We start from the raw sequence: 12,041 nt of genomic DNA, 5'->3' as shown, positions 1-12,041 counted from the left end.
GTTGCTACATGAGTTACCCAAGTCGGAGATTACTAACTCTTCTTGCAAAACTATCTCCTCCCAAGTTGAAAGATAATATTAATGGCCATTTATTAGTGAGAAAGGAGAGCTAGGTGAAATTTCTTGTCATCATCTAATACCAGAGATTTGTACTGATCATCAGCTTTCAGAACCCTTTGTCTTTCCTACCATGCTATAGCATGTGCTCAGAGTAACTAATCAAGTAATGGAATCAGTAACTAATGAAGTATCAGGCTGAAAATGCATTGAATCCAGAGCCTGAATGCTATGATTCCCCCTCCTCAGATAAAAATACACAAACAAACACAAGAACACATGTTCTTGCGTGTCTTATATACTCTGGATTTTATTGGAAACATATTCTTTCTGCAGTCTAGTACTGTGTCAGAGGAAGGTAAGCCAGAGTGGAGGCTAGGCATGTGCCTTTTGTGGTAATGTCACGCCACAACATTTTTGGAAAGCGGAACATGCTCTTTGTAGGTTTCTTAGAACTACAACTATATGGTGCCCGAGCAAGTAAGGGGTGTCAATGGTGATGGGAAGCATCGGTCCCTTCCACCCAGTTCCCTGCATCCTTCCTCGGTGCTATCACACTGGATGGCTCTCCCCTTGCCCTTAGCGTCACAGTACAAGATGGTGTCTGGCTGTGTTCTCTGACCACTGAAATGTTTACCCAGTTCATCTTTGTCCATCTCCCTCCTATAATCAATCTTGGATGACAAGGAAAAGCCCAGAAACTCTGAAACTACTTCAGGGATGAATGCTATTGATTGCATTGCTACTTCTATCACCTATGGAGTAACAATGTATAATAGACATAGTGTAAAAGAAATAGTGGGCCACTTAAAAAAAACCCACATCCATTCCAATTTAGCACATGTTGTAAGGTATAACTGCTATATGAAAGATCTCACAAATGACCTGCCTCAGCATAAAAAGAGGCAAAAGCGGGAGGAGGGGGGGACTTGCCAGGCTGCAGTAGACTCTTGGTCTGCATTTAGCGGAATGTCCGATACATCCTATCAGATCTGATTTTGAGTCTTCATGGTCACTCTTGTTGAACCACTTGTTATTCAGCTGATTAAATCTTAATTGCAAATGTGGCTTCAGCTTAGGGGCACCATTGTGCTTGCTGGTTTCAGGCCATTTTTGCTGAACTGAGCTTTTCTAGAAGGCTGTTGTAAATTTAGGAAGGGGGAAGCTGTGTTTCATTTGATGGTCTGAGTTTTGTTTTGCCGATTGAATTTGCTTCAGTGTTTATTTAGAGGTGCCAAAAGAAAGCTGGTGTCTCCAGAGAGAGAATTGCTCAATTTTTTTTGGAGAGATTCTCTAAATTCTCCATGCTGCACATAGAAAACAATGTCTGTGGTCTGACTGTGATACTACAGCTTGCCAACAGTCTTATGTGTAATTTTGATTGATTTTTTTTCAGAGACCCAAGAAACCGCCACCTCCATCGGCTCCTGTCCTCAAACAAGGGGCAGGTAATGTACCTTTCAGGTCCAGCAAACAAGATGTTCATCTTTCTTTTGCACAAATTCAATTTTTCTTTGTTAAAATTCAAGATTTTTGGATTCACAGACTGCTAGTTTGGGGGTTGTAATTTGGTCTCAGCATGCAGGTTTTATTTAGTTTTTCCTAGACACAAATAAACGAAAGAACCCATATCACTAAAATGTGTCTCCACTACAGTGCAGAAATTGGGGTCCTCATGGCCAGAAAATACTATAAAATGAACTGGATATATATATATATATATATATATATATATATATATATATATATATATATATATATAAACAATCTGCTTTTGAGGCGCAAAGACCCGGTTATTGTCCTTACTAAGGGTCAGGTTCCCATGGGATTGTGTCATTGTATATGAACAGAGTTGCTGGGGTTTCGCTTCTCTGTCCTATGTGGTTAGCCAAAATTTGCACTTACTTCACTTCCCCCAACAAAAAGATGGTTTTCTAGCCATAGATACTTTCCCTCTTGATTATTTTCTAGTCTTGAAAACAAAATTTAGTTTACTCATTCTGTGTAGTTTAGATATTAAGGGTGAATAATATAGGAAGAAGTGATGTCATTGCATGGTGGATTGTAAGTGAAGATGACGGATCATGCTTCCCAATGGAACTCCTCTGTATAATAGTCACACTTAATTGTGAAGAGAAATCCCTTTTGTGAATGACTAAGTGGTTTGTTAACACATTTAGGAGGGAAAGAGGATATAAAAACAAGAAACAACTAAAATAAAATTACGGCTGCTTTTAATTTAAAAATCCACAATTATATGTATAGAACATAATAAAAGAATAGATAAAAATGGTCAGGTTTGATTTTTTTTCACACATTTATTAAGAAGTATTTTTTTTTTAAACACAGGGCCTCTCTATTCCTGGATGGCCCAAACTCACTATGAAGTTCAGGCTGACTTCCAAGTAAGAAGTAATTGTTTCAAAAAAAAAAAAATCAAAGTTTTTTAAAGGACTACAAATTTAGAGGAAAAATCCATTTAAGATTACATTTCTTTCTTATTTATTTGGCTCTAATTAAGAATTACAGAGATTGGCCCCACGTTGGGTATTAATTCTACCTCCTATTCCACCCCAATTCCCACTAACATTGAACAGTTTCCTTTTGCCACCTAGTGGCTCTGGCTATATAAATATTTTATTGTGCTAAGATTAAAATAGACTAGTTGAGTGTTTTTTCTCTGAAGACCCTAGAGACCCTCTCTAGAGGGCCTTAGTAATCACTTGGAGCCCAAGGCATCGAACTGAGCAGTTTGAAAATTGGGCAGCCTAGAATAGGGTAAATAAGACCAAATTCTTAGAGATAGTAGAATTGTCTTTAGTAATGAGACTATATGGTAAGTGGTAGACAAATTCTTTTTGAAATGATTTTACCAGATTTGCAGTGAATATCTCCTGGGTAAAGCACGACAGCATTTTGTCTTCCTGCTCTTTTATCCTGAAGTATCTTGAGAATTGCTTTGTAATGAGGAAATACATAGATATTCATATTCCCATTGTGATCTACTTCCTTTTACCAAAAGAACCCAGATATGTAAATGATATAAATCAGAAAAAATGTTTAATGTATAGTGTCGTTAAAGGTTGTCACATGAAGTATGTGTTTAATGGAAATTTCAATTTTTTTTTTTTTACCTCTTGGGGCCTCATATTTCTGATTTCAATGCCACGGGACCAACCAGGTGGGCAGTCAGGTACTCATACAAGTCTATCAGAGAGTACTTTGGACTGTTTTGTGTTATAGCTAGTTCCCAGTGCTCTTGTATGCCTGAGGCCAATAGCAAAGATGAGACCCTCAGGTGAGGGAACAGTGGCAGGCCGCAAGAACAAATGTAAAGTGATGCATTGGGAAATATGTAATACTTGAAGAATTCAGACACAGAGATAGGATTTAGGGAAAACCACTGTAACAAATCTGCCTATTCCTCAAAATTATATTCTAGATATTGTTGGTATATGAGAAACCACTCTAAATTTTGTGGTATAAAATAATGTTCTTTATAGAGCCATAGATTCTGTGGGCTAAGAATGTGAAGAGGGCATTACCAGAATGATTAGTTTCTACTGGGACAGTGGTTTGGAAAGCTGAACTAACTGATGCTGGTATATCCACCTGAAAGATGGCTGCTTCATTCACATGTGTTGCTACTTATGTCAGGACTGGGCTTAGCTGGGGCTGGAGGCCAGAGTATGTTTGCATGGCTTCTCTGAGGTAGTTGATCTCTTATATGGATGTACAGCATTCCAGCAAATAAAGTGTAAGCTAGATGGCCTCAAAATGTGACCTTGGAAATAGGGTGGAATTATTTCAACTACTGGTCAAAACATTTGCAAAGCTGGCCCCATGCCAGCAAAGGGAATATAGACCTTACCTTACAATGCAAGGTCTATCAAACAATTCCAGACTGTATTACTTAGTTTATTACAAGATAGTGTAGATCCTTATGAAACCTGTTCTTATTCAAAAGATATAATGTGCTTGTTATGATTCTTTAGTTATATGTTTAGATGAGTAAATTATTTCAACACATTCTGCATGCCTGCTTCATCGGCATGCACTTCAAAAACTTTTAATGTCCAAGGAAACTGTTTAAATATTTTTTTAAAAAGAGTAATGGTGTTTTTATTAATTAAATATTTATAGGCATGCAAATTATATATACATATATATATACAGAGACTGTGTCTTTAAAAAGAATTTGCATGCCTATAAATATTTAATTAATAAAAACACCATTACTCTTTTTAAACATATATATATGTTTTATATATATATATATATATATATATATATATATATATATATATATATATAGAGAGAGAGAGAGAGAGAGAGAGAGAGAGAGAGAGAGAGAGAGAGAAAGAGATCCCTAGTTGGCCTAGAATTTGTAGTGATCCTGCCTTGGCCTCCCAAGTGCCAAATTTCGTGACATAGACTAGAAATGAGTTCTGCTATGTTTCTGAACAATTAAGATATGCATAACACCAGCAGCCATCTCATGGGGGAAAAATCTATTGCCTTTGCTATACTTGATAAATATTTAAATGCGGATGTGTCAACTAAATAAATACAGAAAACATTTTCTGATTGCAATTAGCTTTTCCCTCCTAGGTACCACAGAGAGAAAACATGAAATTAAAAAGATACCTCCTGAAAGACCAGAAACACTTCCAAACAGAACAGAAGAGAAAGGTATGAGATCAATTCTTCATTGGCACATCTAGAATAGTGAGCAGTGAAGCCACCGTGATGCTAGGCCCGATTACCCATACAATTTGCTTTTTCTTTGGAATATATGATTACAGGTTTGTTTTGACTGCTTCCAAACGTCTCATTTTGAAAGAAATATGATAGGTTATGTGGTACTTTTACAGGGACAGAGTTTTTCATAAAATTAAAACCAACCAGCCCAGTCATTGAACATATTAGGGCTTTTCCATAATGTGTCTACTATTGCCATCTTGTCTGTACCCCAAAGTTGGTGGTTTGTAAGTTCATCAAGGACTCTGCACATATCTGATGCTTTCTTTCTATCTAATCTCTCCACTTTTCTAGGTATGTGGTAGGGAGGGGTTCATGCACCATTGATAGGTGGTCTTGGCTTGCTGGAATTACTATTCAGACAAATGAAAGCCCTCATCCTTGGTCACTGCTGGACCCTTGACTCTGGCTAATAGCATTACAGACATATATTCCTGGCCAGGAATATTGAAGGGGTAAGGGTGGGGGAAATGATCATACTGGGAAAAGCAACTCAGTCTCATAGTCATCAGAGAGAGTTTAGAAATTCCATTGCCAGAGAGGTCTCTTGAAAACCTCACACAGTCAGATTAACAAATGTGCTTGATTCCCATCACTCTGGGTGTCCTTCCCAAAGAAATCTGCATGCCGTGGAAGGTCTCCCATTACTAGGTGGCCAACTTTTGATTGATCACACATTTTTTATGGGAAAGTACTATATTATTATGAACAGGAAGCCAAGCAAATTCTATTTTAAAAAGCAGTTATTTTGAAGTCACAAGAGAAATGCTGAATTAATGAATATAATTATCTGGAGGTGCTCCTTGGTGGCCTCATGAAATTTTATTGAGGAATTTAATATTTCACATCAGCATACTGAAAGTTTTGCCAACATTGCAAGCTGTTAAAGATCTATGCCTCTTTCTTTCTTGGTGAGCAGGTAAAATTTGAGTCATTAGAACCTCATTGTGAAGGCCAAGACTGTGTTAGAGATCAGTGGGAAAAATTACTATTCAGTGTATGCCCCATCAACTCTTTGCTAAAAGCATGTGCTATGAAATAACTGAACACCTACCCTTTGCCCTCATGGAGGACTCTAATATCTCTACCCTAGCTATGCTCTGTTGTGAAGAGACTTCATCTCCTGTCCCACGCTGACTAGCTTATAGATGGGTGTGTGAGCAGCTATTCTCCTTGGCTGACCAAGTAGCCACACAGCCCGAACTCTTCCTCTCCCAGAGTCCTTATCCTATGCCACAGTGAAACAGGGAGGCAGAAGCCCTAGTCAGAAGCAATAGACCCTTCAGGGAACCAGTGTCTGAGTCTCAGCATTCCCTGTGATGTCGCCAAAATCCATATCATGCCATCTTGCACGTTACTGTTCCTGTTGCACAGCCAAGAAGTTAGCTCTCCTCAGCATTTTAGCTTAGCCCCTCCTTTTCTGGACCTAGTATGCCAAAAACTGAGTTCATATAATTCCAGGAGAAGCATCTTAAAAAGGCTCAACTTCATTAGTCATTAGGGAAATGCAAATCAAAACAACCCTGAGATTTCACTTCACACCAGCCAGAATGGCAAAGATCAAAAACTCAGGAGAAAACAGGTGCTGGCGAGGATGTGGAGAAAGAGGAACACTCTTCCACTCCTGGTGGGATTGCAAGACGTTACAACCACTCTGGAAATCTGTCTAGCGGTTCCTCAGAAAACTGGGCACATCACTTCTGGAGGACCCTGCTATACCACTCCTGGGCATATACATAGAGGATTCTCCAGCATGTAATAACGATACATGCTCCACCATGTTCATAGCAGCCCTATTTATAATAGCCAGAAGCTGGAAAGAGCCCAGGTATCCCTCAACAGAAGAATGGATGCAAAAAATGTGGTATATGTACACAATGGAGTACTATTCAGCCGTTAGAAACAATGAATTCATGAAATTCTTAGGCAAATGGATAGAGCTGGAGAACATCATACTAAGTGAGGTAACCCAGTCTCAAAAGATGAATCATGGTATGCACTCACTAATAAGTGGATATTAACCTAGAAAACTGGAATACCCAAAACATAATCCACACATCAAATGAGGTACAAGAAGAACAGAGGAGTGGTCCCTTGTTCTGGAAAGACTCAGTGAAGCAGTATAGGACAAAACCAGAACAGGGAAGTGGGAAGGGGTGGGTGGGAGAATAGGGGGAGGGAAGGGGGCTTATGTGACTTTTGGGGAGTGGGGGGCCAGAAAAGGGGAAATCATTTGAAATGTAAATAAAAAAATATATCGAATTAAAAAGAAAAAGGAAGTGGAGACATTTCCTGATAAAACTGATGATTTTCATACAACATATGTATGATAAAATTAAGGATTACATAGTGTTTTTGATTAAAAAAAAAAAAAAGAAAGAAAGAAATACTATGAAGACAAGCCCAGTGATGCCTTCATAGTACCCTAGGGGGCACTGAAAGTTGTTGCCCCTTATTCTGATTGCCCAAACCACATGGTCTCATGCCTGCTCTTGCCAATGAAAGGTGTTCTGAAGACAAATACAGGCATTTTACCTGTGAACACATGGCAGTTCAGTCTTTATTAGTAAGAATGTGGGTTAATGCTTTTTCTGCCATACACAAGGCAAGGCTAGTTTGAGAATGGGAGAATTGAAGCTGCCATTGAACACCACCCAATTTGACTACCAGATCTGGATTCAAGCTCTCCCTAATAGCTCCCTGTCTCCAGAAACTGACCCCACAATCTGAGAACTTTGTCTTTCAAGGTCAAAATCTGTGTAGAGAGCCCTGAACAAGTTATTTGCTGAGCAGTATCCTCTCTTATTCTCTGATGAGCTTCTGAGAGGTTAATCTGAGAAGTATCAGGGCAACGTTTTCCCTATACCCAGTAAAAGATCATGTGGGCCATATAGTAAAACCTATCAACTATCTATGGAATATCAGTTGTATGCCAGCACTGCCCAGGATCTTAAGGAGATGTTTTATCCAAGCTTTGAAGTTTAACTAGGATCTTGCTTAGAGGTCATTGGTGGAAGGGCCAGCACTAGCAAAAACACAGGAAGAAGAGGGCATTGAGTTCTGACCCCTTCTAAGTTGACTATGAATAAGTAGTGAGTGGTGTGCTTTGCTATCAACTTGGCTCTCAGAAATGGCATCAGTGTGTGTGTGTGTGTGTGTGTGTGTGTGTGTGTGTGTGTGTGTGTGTGTTTTAAAGCAGGGAATAAGCAATGCATATCCAAATATTGTCACTGACATGAGGTCTATCTGTTTTCTTCATGCTTGCTTCCTCAAAAACTGACTTAAAGAAAGACCAGAGAGAGAGCCAAAACTGGATTTACAGAAGCCCTCTGTTCCTGCCATCCCACCTAAAAAGCCTCGGCCACCTAAGACCAATTCTCTGAACAGACCTGGTGCGTTGCCTCCAAGAAGACCTGAGCGACCAGTGGGTCCACTGACACACACCAGGTACTGCCATGTTCCCACAAAGGGGCATGGGATGATCACAGGAATTGGCCAAGGGATGGGAATCGAGCTTTGTCTAAAGATTCCAGCCATTTTTTCCAGTGAGGAAGTGGTTGCAAGAGCAAGCACAGTGTGGGTTTCAGGGTCAATAGATGAGAACTGGCACATGTCGCCCAGAGCCTGCTCAAAGCCAGGGCATTTTCCTGGGATTTGTCAGAACAAGGCTAGCTGCCTTGCAGACTGGAGATGTAGGTGGTATACTCTTCTTCATCTCCTAGATGACATCTTTGCATGCCTCTCTTATGGCTATGTCTTCTAAATCCAGCTATTCTGTGGTCCCTTGAGCTGTGCCCTAGGCTCTGTCTACTCTTCATAGCTTGGTGTAGAGTACAAGAGCTGCATTACAGATTTTCCTGGGGCATGTGTCTCTGAACTCTAAGACCCTCAAAGACATGCCTGGCAACATGGTAATTTCTTCATCGTCAAATTTTTCACTGGCTATCTGATACATGTGTTGGTAATCTAAAATCAGAGTTGGTATTGTGCATTACAGAATTGGATAAACAAGAAACTATTGAATTCTCTCGACTAGTTCTTACTTAGAACTTTCTATTATATACCTGCATAATACATGTTGGTGTGCTACATCAGAGCAAGTCATAGCCTTGAGATCCTCACCTGTATCTGTCAACATGCTTAACTCTATTCTTATAAACTGTTTGCATGGTAAGCACTGTGTGCTGTGTTGAAAGCAGGCGGTCCTTTAGGCTTGAATCTTAGTCCAACTCTTTGCAAATTGTTGTCTTTCTAACCTACCTTTCACCATATTTAAATTGAGGGAGACACTGAAATTCACCTAGATATAATATTCAAATGTGTAGCACATAAAGTAATAGTATTGTCCTTGTTAACTATAAAACTGTCTAAACTGCAGTAAGACAATAGTTTGTTTAAATTTTTTTTTAAAAAATGTGGTGGAACTCACATAAAATACAATTTATCATCTTAACCATTTTAAATTCATGGTTGGAATTAAGTATACTCACATCATTTTGTACAGTCATTTCCAGAAGTTTCCCCCTCTGGTATAAGTACACCTCTATACCCATTAAATAGTGGCTCGCCATTGCTGCCTTCCTGTAGTCCTAGATGCAATTATTCTACTTCCTGTTTCTATGATTTGGACCCCTAGGTACCTCAAATAAGTAGAATCAAAGTGCATGGCTGTTTTTAATTTGCTCTATGTACTTCCTCAGTGTTCATCCTTATCACATGGCCCATTTACTTACAATAATAAGAGTAAGAAGTGCCCTCCCAACACTGACCAAATACAGAGACACTTCATGGCTTAGATGGCTGAGAGATACAGAAAACATGTCTGTCTATGGAAGGTAGTCTGCCCAGCTGAGCACAGAGCTGTGGGCATCTCTAGAGCATGTGAGTTAGCATTCTGTAGCTGTTGTACCAAGGTTCAATCGAAACACTGCCTCTGTTAAATGGCCCTTGTGAGAATGAATTGGATTATGACCACTGATGTTCTGGTCAGGTCCCTATGTGTCATACCCTCTTCTGATGGATGGTAAAGAGCTCTTTGTGTGTGATGAGGCCACCTGAAAGTCCCAATAACTTGAGCAACAGCCACATGAGTGCTGTGCTCATCCCAGAAGCTAACATACCAGAAGGAAAAGGTTATGCAAACAGAGTGCTGCTGTAGAGAATATGAGCTATCCAAACAGAGAGACGATGTCGAGCAAGAAAGATCACCTATCATGTCGTAGCTTGCAAAAGGACAGCCGAGGCCACATGCTGCCAAATCCTGTTGGTCTTTGGGGGCTACACTATACACAATATAGTCAATACTGTGCTGTAACATACTCCTGCTGCTTTTTATAATGATCTAATCAAACCAGCAGTGGTATTGTCACTACATCCTTGTCTTTGAGAGTTACCCTCAACACTGTGGTTATGGGATGGGTGAAGCTTGTCATCCTCACTGAGCTAGCAGGCCTAAGAGGTTACATTTACCTCCTGCCTCTGCCTAGTACTTCTCAGCCTCCAGTTCTCAGATCTACTTTGTGAGGTAGGAAGGCAGGCTACTAAGGAGGGTGTATAAGGGATTTATATATATATATAAACTAGTGGGAAGCATAAATTCTTAACATTGTCTCGCCACCTGAGTAGGCTATAAAAAGACGGAGATTCTTTAACTCCATACTCGCCTTGTGATTGCCGAACCCCCAAGGCACTACTCTGCAAAAGGGTGGGGTGATGAGGGAAAGGTCCCATGTTCTTGCTTAACCCATTGAAAGGAGGGCATTGCCTTCCTTGACTCTGTGGTTCTCAAACTTGAGCATACTTGAGAATCACATAAACAAAACAGATTGTAGGATTCCATCCTGTGGTTCTGACTCAGTAGACCTGAAATAGACTTGGAAATGTGCATTTGGATTTTTTTGTTTTGGTTTGGTTTGGGGTTTGGTTTGTTTTTGTTTTGAGGCAAGGCCTCATGGAACTCATGCTGTCCTTAAAGGTGCTGTGAGTGCAAGGATGATTGTGAAATTCTGATCCTCCTGCCTCCACATTCCTAGTGTTGGGATCACAAGCATGTGGCACCATACCTGGCTTATGTTGGGAATTGAACCCAAAGGTTTGTGTATACTAGGCTAGTACACTACCAACTAAGCCATATCCCCAGTACTATAATTTGCATTTCTAAATAGTTTTTGGGTGCTGCTACTGCTGTTGATGGTAAGGTCTACACCCTGAGAACCACTATTTTAAGTTCTCACAAGTTGGTGTTGCTGTTTGCCCATCCTCCTCTGACTACCTCTGATGTACCTGCTGGTACGGCCTGATGTCTGTAGCATGTCGTCCTCTGGAAATATTATCTTTCACTATTGCTCTCTTCTTGAAATGTCTGACACCTCATGTTTAGCATGGTGCTGAGGCTGATACTATGCCACTTGGGATGTACCCACCCACAGACTCCTTTACTAGATTTAAAGCAGATCAAGAGTGTGTTTCATCATTGCCACATGCCTTACAGTGTCGAGCATATGGTAGCGGCTCATTTAACAAACACTTGTTGAATACCATAGTTCTTTAAGTGAGGGTGCCAGTGCTTATATTTTATTCCATTTGCCTCTTCTGTGTTCCTTCTCAGCCTCTATACAAGCTCTTTGCATGTGTTCCTTACATTCAGAGTAGCCTAGTATGGCATGGATTTTAAGAAGCAAAATAATAATAATAATAATAATAACAACAACAACAACAACAATAAAGAAAAGCTAATTGCCCCTTAGTACTTAATGCATGTTATATTTCTTGCAAAGTAGTTACATTAGAAAACTGTGGCATATATTAGTTTGTAAAGTTGTTTTATTCTGCCAAAATGTTTGTAGTAGAAGTGTGTCAACTGTATTCAAGCACTTCTGGGCCAGTGTCCCTCTACAGAAAGGGCAGTGTGATGCAAGAAACAAATCTTCACCAAGATTACCTGACCAGATGGCCAGCAGGCTAACAGGCAGATGATCAAGCGAAAGGACACACAGTCCTTGTTGGCAAGTCTTACTGGACAAGGGAGCATTGTGGGCGTCAGCTGCTGGGTCCAGTCTAGGGCTCTTCAGCAGCCAGCAAGCTGCTGCCACGTGGTACTTCTAGAAGAGGTTTATGTCTTTTAATAGGAGTAAGTATTTCTGAGGAAAGGGATCTTTGTGAAGGAAAAGCACACCAAGGGCCCACTGTGTGCTGGGCACTGTTACTGATCTTAGGGAGAGTAG

At 40.1% G+C, this 12,041-nt stretch overlaps 1 protein-coding gene across 1 annotated transcript in view; it reads left to right on the top strand.

Moving 5' to 3' along the window:
* LOC127676148 (SH3 domain-containing kinase-binding protein 1-like) overlaps positions 1–8,596 on the top strand; it is a gene marked incomplete at its 5' end in the record, with an annotated part of 56,235 nt that extends 47,639 nt beyond the window's left edge. Inside the window, 3 exons of the mRNA XM_052172114.1 lie at positions 1,454–1,505; positions 4,669–4,749; positions 8,106–8,596. Of these exons, the coding sequence (XP_052028074.1) occupies positions 1,454–1,505; positions 4,669–4,749; positions 8,106–8,581 (609 nt within the window). The remainder of the gene's footprint in view (positions 1–1,453; positions 1,506–4,668; positions 4,750–8,105) is intronic.
* Between the last annotated feature and the right edge of the window lie 3,445 nt (positions 8,597–12,041).

Source organism: Apodemus sylvaticus, unplaced genomic scaffold (assembly GCF_947179515.1).
Source record: "Apodemus sylvaticus unplaced genomic scaffold, mApoSyl1.1 scaffold_378, whole genome shotgun sequence".
Classification (NCBI taxonomy): Eukaryota; Metazoa; Chordata; class Mammalia; order Rodentia; family Muridae; genus Apodemus; species Apodemus sylvaticus.
The sequence above is the reverse complement of the archived record's forward strand: the minus strand, read 5'-3'. Positions and strand labels throughout refer to the sequence as shown.